General features: G+C 41.7%; 1 protein-coding gene across 4 annotated transcripts; it reads left to right on the top strand.

Moving 5' to 3' along the window:
- Positions 1-940: 940 nt before the first annotated feature.
- Positions 941-13,054, top strand: PSMC4_1 (26S proteasome regulatory subunit 6B; the record flags this gene model as incomplete). 4 transcript variants are annotated; one of them, XM_035731143.2, is made up of 8 exons in its annotated part: positions 941-1,018; positions 1,052-1,141; positions 1,179-1,365; positions 1,403-1,549; positions 4,248-4,619; positions 11,041-11,117; positions 12,414-12,638; positions 12,842-12,955. In XM_035731143.2, the coding sequence occupies exons 1-8, from the start codon at positions 983-985 to the stop codon at positions 12,953-12,955; spliced, it is 1,248 nt and encodes a 415-aa protein (XP_035588236.1). In that variant the 5' UTR covers positions 941-982. The 4 variants fall into 4 exon arrangements, with proteins under 4 accessions (XP_035588236.1, XP_051075095.1, XP_051075094.1 ...); XM_051209637.1 differs by having other exon boundaries at positions 12,414-12,955; XM_051209639.1 differs by lacking the exon at positions 4,248-4,619 and having other exon boundaries at positions 941-1,141; positions 12,842-13,054.
- Between the last annotated feature and the right edge of the window lie 11,580 nt (positions 13,055-24,634).

Raw genomic sequence — 24,634 nt, 5'->3', positions numbered from 1 at the left:
TTTGTTAGCGGGGGTCCAACGGCCCAAGAGCTTTTGATGACCGTCGTTGCATTCAGGGAGCATATGCTGTGAGACCCAAATTTTTCCGAGAGAGTCTAGTGCCGACGATTTTATGATGATGCTGAGCTTCAGCATGTCCTCGCTAGTGTCGATGCATGTTCAATAGACACTAACATCGTCGAAGTCCTTCTTCTTTACTTCACTGAGCGCTTTTGTTTGTTTAACCGTTTTAGGACTATCTTTTCTCAGGTATGCTGACAACGTTTTCCGCAGACCTATCAGGAGAATGATGTTGTTCAGCAGGACCTCAGCATTCATGTTGCACGTACCGACATATACACCAGTGATCCGACTTCCTAAGCTTGTTGTAAGCAGTCACTGTAAGATCTGCGCAGGCCTCGTGGAACCAACCTTTGCAGTTGCCACAGTGCAAAACCCCATCCGGGTCGCTTGCATGTATTCCTGTATGTATTCCTCGTGACTATGATATAAAACACTGAAAAGGAAAAAAATGTATAAAAATGAGTTATAAAAAGGGTTAGGATAAACTATAACTAGTTTCGACGTGGAAAACTGAAAAACCGGATAGTAAGCAAAGAGAAAACCATAGCCAACCATAAACTTGAGTAAAACTCAAAAAGGTAATCTGCCGAAAGTTGAGCTCAGAACAGATTCTTTGCATCAAAAACGTTTTTTTTGAGTAATATCCTAGCAGAAGTTTTGGAAATGCAAATAACGTTAGGACTAATCTTCCCGTTCGTAAAGTGAGCGTCATTTCTGAATAATGACTAGAAAGTTCCTTATACCTACTTATTTCACATACCTAGATCCATGCTCAAAGGATATAGTGATACATTTCAATTAGACAATTCGGTTTGTTAAGTAAAACTTCTGTCCATCCTTTTAAACTATTTGTAAATTGAAATAAGCTGTGTAGGTCGCCAGTCGGTTTGAATTGCTACGCTACAGGAATTAGTAAGCGATGGAAGAAATTGGGTTAGCACCACAAGTTACAAAGGTAGTTTACTTAGGTTAAATAATAGCCGTCAAGGAACTTGAGATAACCGAAAGTTCGGGAATAAACTTTGGGCATATAGATCCTCTCCAGCTGAGCGAGGAAGATCTGTATGTAAAACTAAAGGTAACTCATCTCCACACCAGATCTTAGTATCCAATAGATCCTTGAAAAGCAAATTGAGTTCATTCAGGTACAAGAAAACTATATCAAAGATGAACAGAAAAATTTAAAAAAAGAGTACTTGCATGCCCAAGAAGAAGTCAAGCGTATCAAAAGCGTCCCTCTTGTCATTGGACAGTTTCTAGAAGCTGTCGATCAGAGCACCGGTATTGTAGGATCCACAACTGGTATTTTTTCTCTCTTCGGTAATTTTTTTCCCGCTAGGTTCGAATTACTACGTTCGAATATTATCTACAATCGATCGTGAGCTGTTAAAGCCAAGTGCCAGCGTCGCTCTCCACAAACACAGCAATGCTTTGGTTGATGTCCTTCCCCCAGAAGCAGATAGTAGTATCACAATGCTTCAGGCTGGTTAGTTATTTCATTTTCTATGCTTCCGTAAGATTAATGCTGTTTTCATTCAGTAGAAACAATTTCAGTCATTCATATCCAACTTTGGTGAGACTATAATTCATGGACGACCTTCGAGCGACGCTACAGAGACCTTGGGAATGTCCACCTGCATACTACGGCCAAATGGGGATTATAAACCAGCGTGAGGAATTAGGATTAATATTTACAATTTATGGTTAGGGTTAGGAACCAAATATAGGGTTTTCATCACGAACTGACATAAGCTATAATGCCAAAACTCTATTTAACCAAATGAACGGGTGAATTTCGCGCCAAAATTCAAGACCTGTCACCATAAATCTGATTGATTCGTCCATAAATTAGTCTCGCCCCAACTTTCAGTAGATACATTCATCTTGAACTTAGTGATTACTCAGTCAAAGAAAGTCTTATTCTGGTGCGATTAGGTATCGTTAACTCTCATTTAACCCTAGTTAGTATGTGGAGATCCCCAAGGCCACTAGTGTCGCTTGAAGGTCGTCATCGTGGTTTCATGTAAATGTATGCTATTGCTTCCTTTCCTTTCGGTGATCTATGTCGCTGATGTAAAATTAACTTATCTTCAGGTAAACTAGGCCGTAACTGAATTGCATTTTACTAAGATACTTTGGCTATATTTTTGAATAGAATTCGTGTTTTTGTTATCCACTAATGTTTTCATCCAAATAATCACCCCCATCACATACTAACTACAGGAAATGTAACGAGTAATATTTTGGTTTCCGTTGAATATTAGGTATCCATAAATGCTATCAGGTACTCTGTGGCAGTGTCTGTCATTGAAAGGCGTACCACAGAAGTACATAAACCTTGTAAAGGCTCTTTACTCGAACACTACTAGTCGAGTCAGAGCTTATGGCGAACTGTCATCTGCTTTTGCAACCTCAAGTGGTGTCCGTCAAGGCCGTTCACTTTCCCCATTTTTGTTTAACTTCATCATAGATCTACTGATGGAAATAACTTTCTCGTCTACTGAATTCTCGGGTATTGATCTCCATCCAGGAGGTCCACTTATCAACTTAGAATACGCAGATGACATAGTCCTGTTTAGTGAAGACGCTGATAGAATGCAGAGTCTTTTGGTAGCACTGAGCAACAATGCCAGAATGTTTGGAATGCGCTTCTCTCTCTCTCTCTAAATGCAAGTTGTTGCTTCAGGACTGGTCTGCGTCAACACCTAAACTGAGGATAGGGAGTGAAGTAGTCGAACGTGTTGGCAACTTCACTTATCTTGGAAGTCTGATCAGCCCTAATGGGTTGGTGTCTGACGAAATCTCAGCACGGATTCGAAAAGCTCGCTTGGCTTTTACCAACTTACGTCACCTATGGCGAAGGCGAGATATCCGTCTATCAATAAAAGGACGAGTATGCTGCGCGGCAGTCCGTTCTGTTTTAATTTACGGCAGCGCAACATGGCCATTAAGAGTAGAAGACACTCGTAAGCTATTAGTATTTGACCACAGATGCCTTAGAAATATTGCTGGCGTCTGCTGGGATCACCGGGTAAGTAATGGTGCGGTTAAACGCAGGGTATTTGGAAAGGATGGTAAATCAGTCGATGAGGTTGTGAATCTTCATCGACTGAGATGGTTGGGCCACGTGTTACGTATGCCCGGACACCGATTACCACGACGTGCAATGCTAACCGGTGTTCGGGATGGTTGGAAGAAAGTTAGGGGCGGCCAAACCAAATCGTGGCATCAGTGCTCGAAGTCACTAACTTGTGGTCTGAGCCATGTTGGGAGATGCAGACTACTTGGTTGGGGTCCACGCAACTATCGTAATGAGTAGTCGAAGACTCTTGGTGACATGGCTCAGAATCGATCACAATGGCGTCGGTGTATACACTCCCTGTCTTCCCTTAAACTATGAGATTAAAATCGCTTCATATCTTTCTTTCTACGAACCAATTTTTTCTTCTTGTACCATATCCTTATTGTAATCTTTCTTTTATATATTACCACCTCTGAATTAACTACTTTCATGAATCCGGTGTCCATCTTGTTGTGCTGATGCGGTATGGCAACTTGGACCGATGCATAGATGTGCCTGGTTCTACGTTTTAGCTGACTGACTATCAGGTACTCTGTGAAATTCATGCTTCATATAAAAACTTCAATTGTTTCGTAGCTTTCCAGTCACAAATAACTCGGATCTACATAATATTAACATGGAATAAAGTGATTTTCCTGATGGCCCAATCTTACTGAGATAATTTAGGTCTCCAGATCGATAATCTGCTCACGGAAACAAAAGACCATTTGCCAATTAACAGAATATTCCAGGGAACTAGAGCTTATTTTTATGCAACATATTTAGTAAAGTAGTAAAACATAACAAATTAATAATCAATAGGAAAGGCCACACTAACAAATAATCCGTAAAACCTGTCTCGTAAATGTAACTAACTTTTATTCTTAGTATTATCAAATCCTTTTTACTGTACATTCATGTTTCTACTAAGACAAACATAACTAATAGCTCTCTATACTGGACATTTTTAGCCACATGGGTCAATCGGTATTTAGTTTCAATGATTCGTTCTCGTGTCGTTTTTGATAATAATAATCAAATATTTAAACCTCATAACTTTGGTCCAACTACACAACATAAACAATATATACTTCTACTCATTTGTTTTCCTTTGAACCTTCAGATGAGAAACCTGATGTATCCTACTCTGATATTGGTGGTATGGATATGCAGAAGCAGGAAGTGAGAGAAGCTGTTGAATTGCCTTTAACTCATTTCGAATTATACAAGCAAATTGGGATTGATCCACCTAGAGGTGTTCTAATGTATGGTCCTCCAGGTTGTGGGAAGACAATGTTAGCCAAAGCAGTCGCTCATCATACTACTGCTGCTTTTATTCGTGTTGTTGGATCGGAATTTGTCCAGAAGTATCTGGGAGAAGGTCCTCGAATGGTTCGGGATGTGTTTCGTTTGGCTAAAGAAAATGCTCCAGCAATCATATTTATCGACGAAATCGATGCTATCGCCACTAAGCGGTTTGATGCTCAAACTGGAGGTAAGCTTTCTCAAAAAGTTTGCACAAATGTGCACATGCCTTCCTTGTTCAAACCAAAATAACCTTCAGAAGAACGCTTATTTCAATTATTTGGTTTATTTATTTGAATACATATATATTGGTATAAAGGGGCACCGAACGCATATGTGCCATACAAGTCACTTGATTTGTATGTGGGCTGTGATACTGCCCAGACCGAAGCAAGTGGTTTTCTTAGGGGGCCACACCCGGAGCCTTTGACCTTAAAGTCCGATCCACAAGGCAGTGGGGCAACGTCAGGAAATGCAGTCCCATGGTAGCCGGTGACTAATAATTGGTTCATACTCTATTTGTTCCTTCAGGATCATGGAGCCCATGTACACCATTGGTTTGGAATCAGGGTTTTACAACTCTTAGTGCACCCCCCGTGTCCACCAACTCGGTTACAGCGCCGGACATTCGCTTTTCATCCTCTCAATTTAGTAAAAAACGCCCATGCCGCGAGAAGGCAGTGAGTAGGACTTCCCTGGCAGTGGCTGTATACGCGTAGCCATGTGAGAGCGTCTCGAAAGGGAGAGCTAACTCTCCCCACACTCAGCCGTACCAGGGCATTTGGGGGCCAATGAGATGGCGCAAGTGACTTCATGTAGCCCGCAACTCATGTCTTCCAGTTTCCTTTTTTATTCTCCATACTCATATTAAGTATAAATTACGACAAGTACACAAAAAATCGAGCAAAATAAGAACTAATACAAATAAAAATCAGTTCGAGTTGTAATGGTTCACATCACAACAACTGGATGATTCTACTGCGTTCAATATACAGTGATCATCTAGCTTCACAGAGGCTGTTCTCTTGGCGTTGAGACTTTTAAATGTATGGAAAAAGCTTTGTCGCCGAACATATGTCGCCTCTGATTGTCGTTGGATATGCATTTCTAGCACTCGTTTCGTCATATAAAGACGTCTCTCTTTGAAACTTACTTCATTTCAGTCACGTAGTCTTATTCCTCTTCTACATAGTATAACTACTATACTATACTATACTTCGTAAATAAGTAGCATTTATTGTTAAGACTAATCAAAGCTTTACAATTGTGCAACATTCACCAGCTACATATGGAGGCCTAGAAAGTTCGGATTTATCAACAACCCAGCAAAATTCTACAATATCAAACAAATGTTCGTGTGTTATTTTTTCCAGCCACACATATAAGATCTAACTACGCTTACATACTTGACTTTATCTAACTCCCATACTGAATCTTTACAATCTTTCTTAAAACCTATTGACTAGTGACTTTTGGTTTTGCAGACATGTAGTATACAGCTGATTTCGTGCATAAACAGTGTACTCTTAGATTTAGGTATGGAAGCGATTCTCGTTCGAATATCGTCTACTTTCACGTTCAATTTGTTTATGCATCTCATTTGTTTTTAATTCATCTCTGTTTCGTAAATAGTCAGTCAGTCAGCTACAACGTAGGACCAGGCACATCTATGCATCGGTCCAAGTTGCCATACCGCATCAGCACAACAAGATGGACACCGGATTCATGAAAGTAGTTAATTCAGAGGTGGTAATATATAAAAGAAAGATTACAATAAGGATATGGTACAAGAAGAAAAAATTGGTTCGTAGAAAGAAAGATATGAAGCGATTTTAATCTCATAGTTTAAGGGAAGACAGGGAGTGTATACACCGACGCCATTGTGATCGATTCTGAGCCATGTCACCAAGAGTCTTCGACTACTCATTACGATAGTTGCGTGGACCCCAACCAAGTAGTCTGCATCTCCCAACATGGCTCAGACCACAAGTTAGTGACTTCGAGCACTGATGCCACGATTTGGTTTGGCCGCCCCTAACTTTCTTCCAACCATCCCGAACACCGGTTAGCATTGCACGTCGTGGTAATCGGTGTCCGGGCATACGTAACACGTGGCCCAACCATCTCAGTCGATGAAGATTCACAACCTCATCGACTGATTTACCATCCTTCCTAAATACCCTGCGTTTAACCGCACCATTACTTACCCGGTGATCCCAGCAGACGCCAGCAATATTTCTAAGGCATCTGTGGCCAAATACTAATAGCTTACGAGTGTCTTCTACTCTTAATGGCCATGTTGCGCTGCCGTAAATTAAAACAGAACGGACTGCCGCACAGTTTATGTACTTCTGTGGTACGCCTTTCAATGACAGACACTGGCACAAAACCTCTCGGCCTACAGAGTTAAATGCTGCTTTTAAGTCAAGAAAGACCACCATTGTCGGACGCCGATAAGCATGCCTGTAATCTAGAACCTGACGAATGGTGAATATGTGGTCGATGCAGCCACGACCAGGTCTGAAGCCAGCTTGAGTCTCTCGTGTTTACAGTTCACGAGTCTTAGTTAGGCGTCTGATAATTATCGAGGCTAGTATTTTAGATACTATATTAGTTAAACTAATCCCTCTATGGTTGTCACAGGATGATTTTAACCCTCTTTTATATATTGGGACGATAAGTGATTGTGACCAGTTAGATGGGATAACGTCTAACTCCCAGATCTTTGCTAAAATATTAGTCAACCTAATCGCTAATATTGGACCACCATCCTTAAAGTTCTCTGGAGCCAGTCCATCTGGACCAGCTGCCCTTCCTCGCTTCAGATTAACTATAGCCTTTTGAACTTCAGCAAGAGTTGGGGGACCTACTTCAATGTTCCATTCACACTGTCTGGGAATGGAGGGTAGTTGTAGAGTAGCTGAAGGCCAGTTGAACTGTTCTCTGAAATGTTCCGCCCATCGTTCTAAACGTCTGGACTGGGAGCAGATGAGAGTATCGTCTTTTTCTGATATAATCTCACTTACACTTGACTTATTAATTCCAGTTTCTTTTATTAGTCTGTAAAGCTGTCTTGTGTTCCCTATAGTCGCCGCCTTTTCCATCTCTTTCGCTTTCATTGCCCACCACTGCTCACGGTCGTTTCTTAGACTTTTAACCTAGATCTGAATTGTTGTCGCTCTTCATCATGCTCGGAACCTGATGGGACGAGTTTGCGAGAATCCATCAGTGTGATAGACCTTGAGGAAATGCATTGGTTCTTTGTAACCCTGTGGTTCAAATAACTAATAGATGTCACTGCTGTTTCCACAGCTGTTTGTATGGCTTTCCAAGCAACATCTGGGTCAGCCTCGTTTTCAGAATCACCTAATTATGACCTCAGTTGTTCCTGGAATCTATTTTCGTCTTTCTCATCACTTAATTCAATTTCAATGGGTCTTCTTGGTGTGGCTTTCCTGCGTCCAGTGAGGCGCAAGCAGATGCGTGCCCGTATTAGGGCGTGGTCGGGGTCCAAGCAGGTACTCCAGAATGAGCGACAATCTCCTACCGACCTTCTCCAACGATGACTGATGGCAATATGGTCTATTTGAGTCCATCGTTGGTTTGGTGTAGGGGGTCGCCATGTTAGACGATGTCTCTCCTTATGCTTAAAATTTGTTTGGTAAAAATAAGCGATTGTCTGAGCACAGTTGCAGCAGACGATCACCATTATCTGTTCGCTGTGCCGGAATGCTAAAATATCCACCTAAATGCCTTTCTGTTTGGTTTAAGCTACCTATCTGAGCATTAAAGTCACCCCCTATGAGTACTATGTCTGAGCGTTTAGCTTTCTGAAGAAGTTCAGATAGGTTTCTGTAAAATTCATCTTTCACATCATCTGAGCTGCAGTCAGTGGGAGCGTAGGCAGAAACGACGAAAAGGCAACGACGTGTATCCCTATCCTTCCGAGTTCTTGTTCAACTTTGTGGTCGACGTACTTTTAGAGATAACACTCTCCTCGTCTAAATTTCCAGGGGTTGAACTTCTACCGGGAGGTTCACTTGTTGACGTAGAATATGCTGATGACATAGTTTTATTTGGTGAAGACGCTGACAAAATGCAGAGTCTTCTGACCACTCTAAGCAACAATGCAAGCATGTTCGGGATGCGATTCTCTCCCTCGAAATGCAAAATGTTGCTTCAGGATTGGGTTACATCGACACCCGAACTAGTGATAGGGAGCGAAGTAGTTGAGTGTGTCGACCGCTTCACTTATCTTGAAAGTCTCATCAGCCCTTGTGGTCTGGTGTGTGACGAAATCTCAGCACGGATACAGAAGGCTCGACTAGCTTTTACCAACTTGCGTCATTTATGGCGTAGGCGAGATATCCGTCTATCAACCAAAGGACGTGTTTACTGCGCAGCAGTTCGTCCCGTCCTACTTTATGGCAGTGAAACATGGCCGGTAAGAGTAGAGGATATTCGTAGGTTACTAGTATTCGACCATAGGTGTCTTCGAAACATTGCTCGTATATCATGGGACCATCGAGTATGTAACACAGTTGTTAGGAAACGGGTACTAGGTAAGGATGGCAAATCAATTGATGAAGTAGTGAAACTTGATCAGTTGAGATGGCTGGGACACGTGTTACGTATGCCCAACGACCGACTACCTCGACGTGCGATGTTCAATGGTATAGGAGTAGGTTGGAAGAGAGCTAGGGGCGGCCAGACCAAAACATGGCACAAATCCATGAAGTCACTGACAAGTGGACTGAGTCATGTTGGTAGGTGTAGACTACCTGGTTGAGGACCACGAGATGATAGCAACCGATGGTTAGAGACCCTGAATGACATGGCTCAAAATCGTTTGCAATGGCGCAGGTGCATCTACTCTTTGTGTTCTCCCAAAGTTCGGTCTCCTTATCCCTCCTTGTCTTTTTTTTCTCTTCCCAAATTTATTTCACTGGATTATACTCTTTAAATAACATCTCCAAACCCTAATCTTCCCGATTACTGCTTATACTCTTACTACCTCTACCACTCCGGGATTTGAATCGACAATTGTATCTCTGTGGTAATGTGGTGTGGCAACTCGAACTGATGTACGTACGTACGAAGTTCTACGTTGTTACTGACTGACTGAGTTCTTACGGAGCCGTTTAACCGAACAGGACATAGACGACTGTTGACGGGGATCCACTCTAGCAGTGCTTGTTCCGCCCTCATGCTTAGTGCTATGCCTACACCTACCAGTCCACGAGAACTGGCCATCGGTTCACCAGATACACGGAGGGTGTATCTCGTTGGCTCTCCGTTTTGCCGAGGTGGGGTCAAGTGAATGACCACACTGGAATCCTGTATGCGTGTTTCGGAGACACAGCACACATCAATGGAAAGAGACTCTAGGGTTTTAGCCAAGGAAGGCTTCTGACCGATTTGACATAGGGTGCGTACGTTGGAGGCTCCAATGTGTAGTTTGGAGCGAGGTTTCTGTAGACCTGGGATAATGTTTTGAGCACTAGAATCGTTGGCTATGGTGACATTTGAGAAGGAAGCCGAAAGAGAAGGTTTAGCGTTGAAAGTCGATGTAGGAGGAATAACAGGAATTGAAGAGGGAGGTTCATTATGAATACAGTGATCTTGAATGCTGTTAGAGGTATGAGGGCGGTTATCACTTCCCGGTTGCCCACACCGAGGAAGGGTTCTTCTGGAGGTACCTGAAAAGGAAATTGGATTAGAGGTGGTTTTAGTGACCTGGGAGCAGTGCCCAAGTAACAACTGCTTGAGGTCGGTCACACACGACCTTTTTATGGGTAATTTTTGTGTTAGCTCCGTACTTATTGAGACCTTACCGCCGGAGACGGACACCCATGAGGTAAGGCGAGGTGTGCATTTTTAGGGTCGACCTTTTCTAACCCCACCCCTTCTTGTGGGAAGGCAGCATCGCTGTCATGCTGGTTGTCTGAAGGAAACACCTTACTGCTGTCACACCTCTGTACAGTCAGCAGTATGACTTCGCCTTCGGACCTTGGGTTTGTTGCTTTTAGTCTTACCGCTCTTCAACCGACCTGTCTGACATGGTAGGACCTTGAGGAACGGTTGTTCCAGCCAGTATAGCTCGGTTGCTTCATCACGATAGGCAAGCCCGACCACCACGTCAAGGTAGCAACAACGATCGGGGTTTCGTAAATAATGTCCACATTGTTGTCTTTATTCCGTTGCTTTAATGACTTTTTCGCTGTCAGAGCGCGAAATATAGCAAATAAGGCTATCGTTTTTGTGAGGTTCATTTTAGGGCTAAGTCATCAATCAAAAAGAACAGATGAGTTCGATTACGGTAAAATGAATTTTAATTAAGTCAACTAATTCCCTAGGTACTTGGGTGGGCATAAACTACACTAATTGTTAGGAGCAATAATATTATCAGGTGGTGAGTGGAGTTCGAACCTGGGACTTAGTGGTTGGAAGTCAAACTCCCTAACCATTAGGCTACCATTTGATAGTAAAGTGCAAGCAATACAGCTAAAATTACGAGTACACTCTAGGTGTTATTCTGATATTTGCCATTTACAACTGTTTTGTAAAGATTCTAATCATGTTCCATTCGATACTACTATTACTATCACTAGCTGACCGTGAAGTACAGCGTATCCTATTAGAACTGTTGAACCAAATGGACGGATTCGACCAAAACGTAAATGTGAAGGTGAGTTTTCTGGACAAGTTTATTTTTATAGTACAGAAATTCACAACCCCACTTGTTTATATGATATATGGATTGTCAACACCACCAGTTTCTACTGTTGAATTGTTTCATTTTTTCGAAAAAAATTTTCCTGAATCCCGACCCACGGTCCTGTTCCTCAACGGTTTTTTTGAAAGAGACGAGATTCAAGGTTGAATGACGCCGACTTGTCTTGTTCAAAACTTCATAATTTTAAATCATACTCTTCAATCATGTAACTGTTTGAACAAGCAGTAGTCACATCATTTGATGCAACCTTATTGATTTGGAATTTAATGGCTTGCCAAACATTCCAGCAGAAGTTGTTATAATCACTTGGGCTACTGTGTATTTTTGTACTCCACTAAGGCCATAGTGCTGATAACCAGGAACCAAAAAAGGATCGCATTCACTATATATCGAAACAACTATTTTCACTATCATTATTTGGTGTTAACTACTATAACTCAGCGCATGGCTTTTTCAAGCACATAGTAGTGGGAAAATATAATCTTTCTCCATATTTTCGTCTGTCTACCATTGCTCTCAATAAAACATCGCAGTTCTCAAAGTGTTTTTCCTTTATGCGTTGCTTTTTCATTGCTAAAAGTGATGTAGGTGCAAGACATCAGAACTCAAAGGTAACACTTGACGTCTCTTTGAATTGAGGGTTTCATACCTTATGTTTACCGCCAGACATGAATATCAATCAGCTCTGTTTTGGTTATTTAATTCTCAGATAACTTCACTTTGATAATTCTTAGGTTGTGGAGATTATTTGATATCACCGAAATCGCGAAGCGATCAAAGTTAGGCAACTATTGATAACTTGAAGATACTGGACGGGCGTTTTTTCCTAGTGTGGAACTACTCAGTCGCAAGCGGGAATCGAGCATAGGACCTGCTGTCTCGCACGCGAACACCTAACCTCTAGGCCACTGGGTCGGGATCCAATAGCGTACACTATGCGGGGTCGTGTATGCGTATTAACAAAGAGTCCCATATTAGGATGAAACGGCCGTCTAATGATTTCAGGTTTTCAATCGTAGTCCAACTTCGACCAGTCCATGATTTCTAAGAAGTTCTCAGATTACATGGATAATTTCTAATTTTGTTTAATTTCACTATGAGCTAGCAAATCATGTCAACCGAAAAGTTCGTACATATGCCTATTTAAGTAGGTATTAAATAAATGAGCGATACTAGGTCTGTTACTCTATGCCATGTAAAACACTCGTCAACCTGGCAATAACAGTTGGTTGCATTTATTTTATTCAGGTTATTATGGCTACAAATCGTGCCGATACATTAGACCCAGCACTTTTGCGCCCTGGTCGACTTGATCGCAAAATCGAATTCCCAATGCCAGATCGTCGTCAAAAACGCCTTATTTTCTCAACTGTCACCAGCAAAATGAATCTCAGTGATGATATTGACTTAGAAGATTATGTTGCACGACCAGATAAGATCTCTGGTGCAGACATCAACGCTATTTGCCAAGAGGTAATATTTCTGCATTATCAAGTAACTCAATTCAAATACATCTTCAATATATATCGTGATTTGTTTGCCGTAACCCAATGTTCTGATATTTTGTTTCATCTATTGAGTGTGTTTACGACTGATATTCTCATTTCACTCTTTACACAGTAGATTTCTCTTTAAAACAGATTGTAAAACTTGCTTCATCCTTTTATTCTTTTTAGGCTGGAATGCAGGCAGTTCGAGAAAATCGTTATGTTGTTCTAGCAAAAGATTTTGAGAAAGGTTACAAAAATAGTTTAAAGAAAGATGAACAAGAACTGGAATTTTACAAGTAGCCAAATTTCACCTGTTTTAATGACTGTACCGTAATATAAGAATTGTAACAACATTTCTAATCTCTCATAGTACGTGTAAATAAATTTGCTAAAACAATATTTTCCTGTCTCACTTGTATTGAGTAGTGGACCGAACTGAAAAAATATGTAGACAAATATAATAACATAAATTTATGCTAAATTAATATCGGAACTAATCGTGAATAATTGCAATTATCCATTACATCCTGATTCTGAAAATGCACGCTTTATATGCTCAACTAAAGGGAGTTTGTATGATTTTTTATTCATCCAAACACATACTGATACAAGGGGGCACCACACAAATCATTCGATTTATGTGAAGGCTAGGACACTGCCGGTGTGCCCAGACTGAAGCAGGTGGTTTTCCTAGGGGGGTTTTGACTCAGAAATCTAACCTATAAAGCAGTGAAGAATGTTAGGAGATGGAGTTTCATGGTAGCCAGTGATCAACAATAGGTTCATACACCATATGTTCCCTCATTGTCCTGGGACCCTTGCACACCGCTGGTTTGGAATCAGGGTTTTCCAACTCAGGTAGGTGTATCCTTTGTATCCAACAACCCGGTTTAATCCCCGGGTATTCGCTTTTTGTTCTCTCAATTTCATAAACAACAATCCCGCTGCGATAAGGCAATGAGTAGTGATTCCATGACAGAGGCTGTATATGCGTGGCCATGTGAGCATTTCGTGGGAGGAGAACGGACTCTCCGCCCTCGGCTTTACTAGAGCATTTAGGGGTTGTTCAGAGGAACCTCCCACTAAATGTCCCCACACGCTCGGGCGTGTCAGTATCCGTGACGAGACATCAACCGGCTGCTTGGACCCGGTACTCTAGGTGCAGTCTTGTAAGGGTGGGACATAAAGTTCGAAACATTTCCTAGCCAAAGCATTTGGGTGCTCGGCGAAGTGACCATAATGCGTTTGTTTTCAAGTCATGTTACCTGAAAATCTTTGTGCTCCTGCACTTATGGAAGCGATGTACCGTTAATAGTATACTGGCAACCATTTCCACGTCTGGTGCGTATGAAAACAATCATGCTAGAAATAAATTCTTAGTCCAACATTGGGATCGTCTAACTAATTCATCTAAGTCAGCTTAGTGATAAGCCTTACTACTTATTGTTCTCCAGATTTTGACATCATCTGCGAACAATAGTGCTGACAACTTAAGCAATCGCGTTAATTCGTTGACGTAGAGAAGGGAAAGTAAGGGACTTAAGATAGACTCTTGGGGTGCGCAATTTTCAACCGGCTACCAACCAGATAGGGTCCCATTAACACTCTCTCTTCGACCACATAAGTTCCCTATTCACTCCTGTTATCTAGAAGCCCGAGAGCTTCTACATAAGGCCTAAGTGCTTTACTAGAGTCTATGAATATCACATAGAGAGACAGACCGTTATCTAGGGCTGCTGTCCAATCATCTCTCGCAGTCAGTTGGCTGAGCATGAAGTCATGTTCCGAAATCTCTATTGCTCAGGAGTTGTCAGATTGAATAACTCTATATGATTTAGCCCGAAATATTTTTCCAATTAATTTCAATATAGGGCTAACATCTTTTCAATTACTAGGGAGTTGAATGTGGGCAAGGGACGTGTTGAACAGCATCGTGAATGGTCCTGAAGTAGCGTCTGCGAGAGATGACAGCAGTCATGGATGTAACCCATTGAGAACCTTTGTCTTACCAGGTCGGAAGCTAATGATCAATCGTAAAACAGCCTCCCCAGTCACATCTACAGGTCCTGTAGCTGGCATCACAGTAGTGTGGTTATGACGAGCGTTGTTAACAATACCTCTAAGATAGACTTCACTGAAAGTTTTATAAAGTCTCAGCTTAGGGTAATCTGATTCAGTTAATATATTTGAATTTTCGTGCAACAATAATGAAGGAATTCCATCGCTGCTTTTTGTTCTTCGTTTAATGTACGAAAACTTGTCTTGAAAAGGTACGACTATTAAATGCTAACTGTCCATCGTAAGTTGTGCGGCACCTAGCTATGATCGTTTTTCATATTTCCCGGAACTTTCGATAACTGAACTTGTATGATTCGTGCCCTGCTGGCAAGTATAAGTCTCGGAGGTTTCGGGCTTCTCTACCAGTCTATTAAGTGCAATGTGATAGCCTACGTGCAAACCATGGGATGTACGGACACAAATATGGCTTTAACTTTATTTCATTCGTCCTTGATTTTCCAATCTGAATTGGCCAACTAATCTTCAGTGATAACACAGTCTCTCATTACCGAAAATTTAGCTCGCAAAATATCGGGACGTTGTGAAGCAGATACATGCTGTATACTATGTCCAAAACCGATGTATGGGTGAAAGTGATGACGACAGGCTTGCTCAGTCTGACTAGTAGATAGTCTTACAGGTGTTAGATGAGTCATTTATTCTCCTGTCCTTATTGTTATTGTGATTGATGTCGGTTTCGGGTGTCCGCGTCTTACTGGAGGTGGCAGAGACGCTTCAAGAAAACCTCTTGGGGTCCTACTTAGTGATATTTAGGCTAAGAATATATTTCAGGAACAACTAGAAAAACAGTTAGGCAGCCATGTAAGTGGTGCCCACTCCGAGGAAGCGTGGAATGATATCCGAAAAGCTGTGGAAACAGCAGTGACATCTGCCAGTACAGTAAACCATAAGGTTAAGGAGAAACACTGGATCTCAGCGGCATCTACTACAATGATAGATGCTCGGAAACTCATTCCATCTGGCTCTGAACATGACGAAGAGAGGAATCAGCTTAAGCACAAGCTGATAAGAAGCCTAAGCAATGATCGCGAACAGTGGTGGGTAGCGAAGACAAGAGAGATGGGAAAGGCAGCGGCAATAGGTAATAGCAGACAACTGTTCAGACTTGTTAAGAAAACCGGAATTAGGAAACCGACTATTGGCGAAACACTCTCAGAGAAAGATGGACATATTATACATTCTCAATCCAGGAGATTGGATCGGTGGGCAGAACACTAGGGGTCAGTTCAACTGGCCTTCAGCTACACTTCGGTTTCCCACGATCTCCAGTCAACCTGAATGGCAAGTTAATTCAGGTCCTTCGACTCTTTACAAAGTTGAAAAAGCCATAGGAAATCTGAAACGAGGGATAGCAGCAGGCCCTGACAGGTTTACTCCTGAGATTTTTAAGGATGGTGGTCCAGTATTAGCAATGAGATTAACCGAGGTCTTAGGTAGAATTTGGAATTCGGACGTAATCCCATCTGACTGGTCTGAGTCACTGATTGTGCCAGTCTATAAGAAAGGACAAAAGTCCTCTTGTGACAATCACAGAGGAATCAGTTTGACTAATATAGTATCTAAAATATTAGCTTCAATAATACTTCGACGCCTAATCAAAGCTCGTGAAGAGCAGATTAGAGAAAACCAGGCCGGTTTTCGACCTGGACGTGGTTGTATAATAACAAATAGCTGTTTGTTACATGAGACATGCCAGTTTACAGGCAAGATCAAATCGTTTCAAATGTTACAATTTCCACTGTAGTAAATTACTCAGATGGCTTAATGATTTATACGACATGAATGTAGATGGTTTTAGTCAGTATCACAGTTAACGCGCGTTGTGAAGGTTGCGGTGTGACTTGCAACTGATGGTCAAGGATAGTCCAACTGAAGGTGGGAGCTTCTAGAAATTGCAACCTTATACCCCTTTGGAATATCTGAGGCTTTAATGATGGTGCAGGACGAAGTAACCCTGCAGCGGTAAATAAATCCCCAAAATAAATAGCTCTGTAAGTTTTCGACATTGGATGCTGACCAGATTAGTTTTAGTAGACACACCTAGCTGAAGGCGCTCGGTCATGCATCCGCACCAGATCACGTGTAGGAACGCCGTGCTCACCATCTACTGCAATCGCTAGCCAGACTAGATCAGACAATTCCGATATATTGGCAATCGTCAAATACAACTTCTGATCTCCTCGATTCTGTCTTTTGATTTCTCTTGGTGGGTACCAGTTATAATAGAAGGTGTTACTGGTAAAAGCGTTGTCAAACACTGAATATCTGTGCCATCTTCAACCCGTTCCATATCTGTTTTCAGTGGTTTATCTTTGGGACGCTGGAAAAGGGTGCAAAAAAGAAAGGACGAGAGGTAGAGCAGACAATATTCATGAAGGAATAGCTAAGGTATGACTACCTAGTCTAATTGTCTTTTTTTAAAGCATTCACTAGGAGAGAGCATCCTAATAGTTTAACGAAAAGAAGTGTGAACAAGTTATGAGTGGATAAACAACTGATAAATGGAGGTGGCTCAGAAAGGAGGTGAGAGTATAGGATTCAGTTTTCAGTGATAAGGATAATAGGTGGGTGAACCTGTGTTAATCCTGATGCATTGCCTTCCAGTGAAGTTCCAGTTTTTCCATGAAAATATTCACTGGTGCGGCTGATACCGCTTGTTCGGGTAAGGCGTTTCGATGAGAAAACGAGTCCCCACTTTAAGTTTATTAGATCGTATTTTATGAACCTTCTTGCTTTGAGCGCGGAGATTATTAGTGCTGGAGGGAGCAAAAAGATAAGACATATTAACACCCAAATCATAATTCAAGATACGAAATGCCAGTATAAGGTCACCTCGTGTCCTACGGTACGACAAGGGGAAAAGATTTAGGCGTTTTAAACGCTCACCGTAAGGGAGTCTAGAAAGACCCTTCACTAATTTCGTTCCCACACGCTGGACACGCTCAAGGGAGTTAGTATCCTTCACCAGACATGGGCTAGCTGCTTGGATGCAGCACTCTAAATTTGGTCTTACACAGGTGGAATGTAAATTCCGAAACATTTCCTCGTCAAAAGATTTGAACGCTCGGCGAAGTGACCATAACGTGCGAAAACCTTTGACAGCGGCTGCTTTGCAATGCGTAGTTGCTTTTAAATCATGACTTAATACTACTCCTAAGTCTTTATGCTCTTGAACGCAACGAAGAGGTTTACCCTCAATAGTGTAACGGTAACTATTACCGTGACCGATGTGCATTAGCACACTCTTCCTAGCATTGATTTCTAAGCCCCACTCTCGAGCCCATCTAACCAAATCGTCTAAGTCAGCTTGAAGATCCAGATGATCAGCCGCACTTTTTATTGTTCTCCAGATTTTTACATCATCCGCAAACAATAATGTCGACGACCCAAGTAACAGCGGTAACTCATTAACGTGGAGAAGGAAGAACAGAGGGCCTAAGATGGTGCCTTGGGGTACACCACTTTTGACCGGCTTCCAATCGGATGGCGTCCCATTGACCCTAACTCTCTGTCTGCGGTCACATAAGAAATTCCTTATCTACTCATGTACAGTACCTATTATTCCGAAGCTCGTGAGCTTCTGCATAAGACCTACGTGTGAAACCTTGTCAAATGCTTTGCTAAAATCTATGAATATCACATCGACAGACAGACCGTTATCTAGGGCTGCTTTCCAATCCTCCCTCGCAATAAGCAAGTTAGTCAGGCATGAACGCTTGTTACGAAATCCGTGTTGCTCAGGAGCTAACAGATTGTGTAAATCTATGTGGCTTAGCAACCTAACCCGAATTGTCTTTTCAAGTAACTCAACGAGTATGCTAGTTAGACTGACAGGCCGGTAGTTACATACTATCTGTCGCTGACCGTCCTTAAATATAGGACTGACTATAGAGTCCTTCTAATCTCTAGGGAGTTGAGCGAGTGAAAAGGACATGTTGAAGAGTGTCGCGAGCGGTTTTGAAATAATGTCCGCAAGAGATGACAGCAACCGTGGATGTAACCCGTCAGGGCCCGGTATCTTACCAGGTTTGAGGTTAGTTATCAACGGAAGGACAGTTTCCTCAGTCACCGGTACAGATTCAATGGTTGGTGTCTCGGTGTGAGTGGGACAAGTATTTGTTACAATAAACGTAGAGAAGACTTCTCTAAAATAGTTTGAAAAAGTCTCAGCTTTTGCTCGACTTGATTCAGCTAGTATTTCTGAATTTTCGTGTAACAGTAACGAGGGAATACCATCACTACATTTCATTCACCGTTTAACATACGAAAACAATAGTTTCGGACAAGTACGGCTATCATATACTAACTGTCGTTCGTAAGTGGTAAGGGATTTGGCTATGGTTTTCTTACAGATATTACGGAATTTTTGGTACTCACGCTAAAATGTTGCATGACCTGTCAACAAGAATAAGTCGTAGAGGTGTTTTCTACGCTTTAACGGCTTCCGGGTTTCCTTATTAATCCATGGAGGGCAATGTGATAGCTTACGTGCTGACCATGGGATAAACGGCGACGTTACGGACTCGAATGTAGCCTTAAACTTACTCCATTCATCTTCGATCGATCCGTCCGCGTCGACAGACCAATCAGTCGAGATAGCACAGTTTCTGATCGCCGAAATATTAGCTCGCCAGATATTGGGACGGGGTGGAGCAGACACAAATCGTATACCATGTGTCCTAAACTTAAAGTGAATCACAACGTGATCACTGTTCACTAGCGGGGAAGGTGCTGAATGTCAAAAACATCCTCAGAGTGGTGGGTGATGGCGAGGTACAGCAGTGATGGATCATGTTTCAATCCAATATGTGTCGGTTTCATGATACATTGTACAAGTGCACACTGAATAACGGTAGATAAAAGGTCGCTATCGAAACCTCCACCTGGAGCTGTAAGCTCTATCCAGTTGATATGCGGTGCGTTGAAGTCCCCAATGATGAGACAACATTCTGCCATACTTCAAGAACAGATGTGTCTTAAGATAGAGTCGTCAGCAAGACAACACGGACTACGGTATATTCCCCCTATAGTTACTAACCCATTTCTAGGTTTAATCTTACAACATGCGACCTCACATGTGCCACTGATATGAGCCTCCGATATGGTTGATTGTATACGGAAGTGATCCCTAACGTATAACATCATGCCTCCCCTTGCGGCCTAAAACTCTATCACTTCTAATACAGATATAACCTGCAATGAGAGGAGAACAGTCTATATCTACGGTGAGTCAAGTTTCTGTAACAACAATTATATCGGGACATAGTTCTTCCACCATCAGACTTAGCTCGGACGTTTTATTTCTAAGACTATGAGCGTTCGTGTAGCACACACTTAAGGTGTTTTGGCAATCAATCGTTCTACCCATACAGGCCTCGGAAGCATTGGCTTCCAAGACCTGACTACCCGAAAACCCTTAATGGTAAGGTTGTTTTCGCCGTTTAATTTGCGAGTCCTCAACTCCGTATGAGCATTCTTCCACTTGACTCGATCCTCAAGCGGCCAATCTGGTTGAATACGGATATTTGAGTCACGAGTTTTGGGTACGTTTTTCAGTAATATGTCTCTTTCTTCGAAACTCCCGAGAACCAACTTCAGGATTCTTCTTGGTTGGGTCTCGCCTCCAACCCATTTACCAAGTCGTATTACTTTTGTAATATGTACCCCTAAAACCTCTTCAGGTAGTACGTTTCTTACCACAGATTCCTCTAACTGCAGGTCATGTGCATGTCTTCTAGCAGGTCGTTATCTTTCGACTCCTCTAGATTCTAAATAATTAAACTAGGAAGGGGTTTAGCTTCCTTTGAAATTGTGTTAACAGCTTTCGACCGTGAGGATAGATCCTGTATATTAACTACTGGTATCTTACGACTAGTTTTTATTGTAACGGTCCTGGGAGTCGAGCGAGTGACTCAAAAAAGTGTTAGACGAAGCTTAACTACGGGACTTTGGCGGAGTGGTCTGAGAGTCCACCAAGGACTTATCAAGTAAACGGCCATTAGTTTTAGCTGTCTTTCCCACTCTTCTGCGTTTCCGTGTCATCCATATTTCATCAGTCGTAGCATCCACATTAGAACCACTCGGGACAGTAATTGTTTTATCTGGGTCACCGGTTGCTGCTGTAGCAACACGGCCACCAATATCTAATGAGGTGTCACTCATTGATTGTTTCGGGGTAGACGGTTTAATAGCGGTTTGCACAGTTAGATGTCTAGCTTGCCCCGTGGCAGCACTTACGACACTAACACAATCTTCGCCATCAGTACCAATGTTGCCAGTACAGCCCTCACCAACCTTCTTATTAGCCAATACCAGGAGGCTAATTGCTTCCTGGATGAGTAATGTTTTGCTCGAGCAACAAAAAGCCAATGACAGTTGGGCTTTGAGCACTTTCTATATGCAGTGGGACTTAATCGAGTGCACATCTTATGGAACCACTTGTTACACTCATCACATTGCATCCCTTCCTCCACAGGGAATAAGCAATATGGTTGTCCACATTTGTGAGCAGATCTAGACATCTTGAAAATCAACTAGAACGGTGACAAAAACAGGATATGTAAAAGAATTCTCAAACCTTAACTAAATAAATCAAGCGAAAGTCGACCAAGTATGCTTCGATGCAATAAATACACAAAAGCAAAATCGAAACACTCAATACAATATCACTTTAACTGGGGTAGATGCAATTAATGTGTAAACAGTAGTTTTGATGTGTAATTTGTGATCAAAATAGTTAATTAACTCAACGAGAAACAGTACCACTGTCCTTCTAGATAGCGCGTGTAGTTATAAAATATAGCACTGGAAACAGTATTTTAATACATAAATGGCTGTCTCCTATTTTCGTCGAACCTTTTGGAGTCCTTTTTAGATTTTATAGGGTCTTGAGTAGGTTTCGTCTTTAGCGAATCCTCGGCGATAGCACAAGAAATCTTAAGTGACCTTGAGAAATATTAGCCAGTCAGCAAACAATCAGTATACAGTAAAAATATGTTATACACAATCAAAGAAATGAAGTGGATACGCTTCTCATACGTGGCTCAAAAACTTTTCAAGGTTAGAAAGAGGTTCGGAGGTCGCAAAATCGTAATGAATGCAGTAGAGGAAATTATCTATATGTCTACAGAATATTCGGCCTCTGGAGCCGTGATAAAGTCTGAAAAACCCTTTCAGCATCGATCACATAGCTTCAATATTGTTCATGTGCACTCCCGTTGTTGAGCGTACAAAATGCTACTTGTGGACAACGACACGAGGCACACAACCAAGCCTATGTGGGAGTCTGTACGCTCTCCAGTCATCCGTATATATTGTAGTACTTAGCTACAGCCAGTGTTACGGGTTCTTTTATCATCCAGTTTGCAATAAGTATCGTATTTTGCCTTAGTTAGGAATTATATATGGGGTTTTCATCACGAACTGTCATCAGCTATAATGCCAGAAATTTATTTAGCCGAATGAATGAAAGGCTCTCGCGTTAAAACCTGAGATCTATTATTTCATACCTGATTGACTCGTCCACAAATTATAGTCTCGCCGTTTCATTTCTTATAGCCACTAAATTATTATGTTTTGTACAAAATTCTCTGTGAACGCGCGCTAATTAAAAGGACAGTGGTATTTTTCCTCACTGAGTAAATTCTATTGTTTTGATCGTTATTACGCATCAGGACTACTGTTTTCACTTTAATTGAATTTATTTCAGTTAAAGTATTCGATTACAGTATCGTTTCTGCTTCCTTATTAGTTTGTCGTCGGTGTTTCAAAAGGGCAGTGATTTTGTACTTGTGATTATCCTTGCTTTTGTGTAGTTATTGCATCAAAAGCATTCTTGGTTTAAATCAAAGTATTTTGGTTAAGGTTTGGATCTTGCTAAAGTTTGTCTTGTAGTACCCGTTGTAGTACTCTTTGACTGACACTGTGTTCATATTGCGATCATATTGTGTTTTACACCTTAATCTAACTAGAATGGTTGGTAGTACTCGCAAATGTGAACAACCAGACTGTTTGTTCCCTGTGGAGGAAGGAATGCAGTGTGATGAATGCAAAAAGTGGTTCCATAAAATATGCACCCGTTTAAGTCCCACCACATACAAAAGATGTTTGAAGCCTAACTCACACTGGCTCTGCATGTTTTGCTGTGCAAATAAGACGTTACTAATACAGGAGGCTATGAGTCTATTGGCCCTGGCCTGTATGAGGATCGATGGCGCATGCACTGATAACGCGAGCACTGACAGTGATGAATGTGTCAGCGTAGCACGCGCTGTCATGAGATGCCTTAAACAACCGACTATGACTGACGGAAAAGTGAAATCTCCGTTAACATTAACGACGGGGTAGTACCGCCTGATACTGATATTGTTAACCATGCACCCCTAGTGGAAACGGAAGATCTGGATAAAACCGTCACTGCTTCAAATAATCCCAGTGTCCTGAGGGATGAAAAATGGACTACAGTACGGAGAAAACGAAATGAAAAGAAAAAGGCTGTAGGCAGTACGCAGATGGATAGTAAGTCACCAAATGCACTACCAAAATCTGACGCACTACCAAAATCTGATAGTAGGAGAGAAAAATACCCTGGCGTGAGTGAGAAGAAGAATCTAATCCCATTGAATATTATTGTGAGCAAATTACTGGAGTCAAACGACCCAGATCCCAAAATTAGACACGCGCATGATTTAGAGAAGCTGGGAGAATATATCCGTAGTATCTTACCAGATAACTCTAAAGGAGTTCAGGTGAAAAAATTGGTTAGAATAGGCAAGAGGACCAAGGACAATGTTGAATCCCGACCATACAGACTCCTTAAGGTAATTCTAGGATCGGAGAAGCAACGGGATCTCCTGTTAAGTAGCGCTCGTTGTCACGAAAATCCCGATATCCGAGTTAGACCTGACATGTCTCTTGAAGATAGAATAAAAAGGAAGAAAACACTAGCTGAACTAGAAACCCATCGGCAAAATGGTGAGAAAAATCTCCGGCTAGTGGGTTTTCGGATATTCAGGTCTTGGAGGAGAATGTTACCAAGGCCTGTGTGGATAGACCGTTCTACTTAGGAGTTTTATATGCTAATGCTCGTAGTCTAAGAAATAAGTTCTATGAACTCGAAGCATTAGTGGACAGATTAAAGCCACTCATCGTAGCAGTGACAGAAACTTGGTTAGTCCATGACTTAGACACTACATCAGAATTATTTGAATACCATTATCTCAGGAGCGATAGACATAAATGTAGAAAAAGAGGTGACGTACTGTTATATATAGCCAATAGCATAAATATCCGCTCCTCTGCTAGCGAGTCCCATGATAGCGGTACTTGTGAAGTCATTAGCTGTAAGTTGGCTATCGGATGTAGTACATTTATGCTCGGTGTCATCTATCGCATCCCAATCTGCTTAGCTGATGACTTTATTTTAGAGCACATTCATCTTTGGAGTGCAAATACCAGATGTTTGATAATAGGAGACTTTATTGCACCTGATATTAGATGGACTGAGATGACCACGGAAGGATCTATAAACTCCTTTGATAGTAGGTTCCTGGTAACAATAATGGAGCATGCATTAGTGCAGCATGTATCCAAACCCACACTTTTGGTGCTAACCAAGGTTCTTCTCTGTTGGACTCGGTAATCACTCATGATACTGAGGATATTGTCGACCTAAATAATCTTCCACTATTAATGAACAGCGATCACGCTGTTTTGTCATTCGTGTTTAGAACTAGGGACATGTTATAAGACCAGGTTACACCCCACCCAAACGTATGGAAAGCTAACATATCGGCCATTCAGGAATGCGCTGCTAAGACAGATTGGTTTGTAGATACTAGCTTATCAGTTGAAGAAGGATGGTCTGTATTTAAAGGTACTTTTAGTTTAATTACGTCCCCG

The sequence above is a fragment of the Schistosoma haematobium genome, chromosome 1, assembly GCF_000699445.3.
Source record: "Schistosoma haematobium chromosome 1, whole genome shotgun sequence".
Taxonomy (NCBI): domain Eukaryota; kingdom Metazoa; phylum Platyhelminthes; class Trematoda; order Strigeidida; family Schistosomatidae; genus Schistosoma; species Schistosoma haematobium.
The sequence above is the reverse complement of the archived record's forward strand: the minus strand, read 5'-3'. Positions and strand labels throughout refer to the sequence as shown.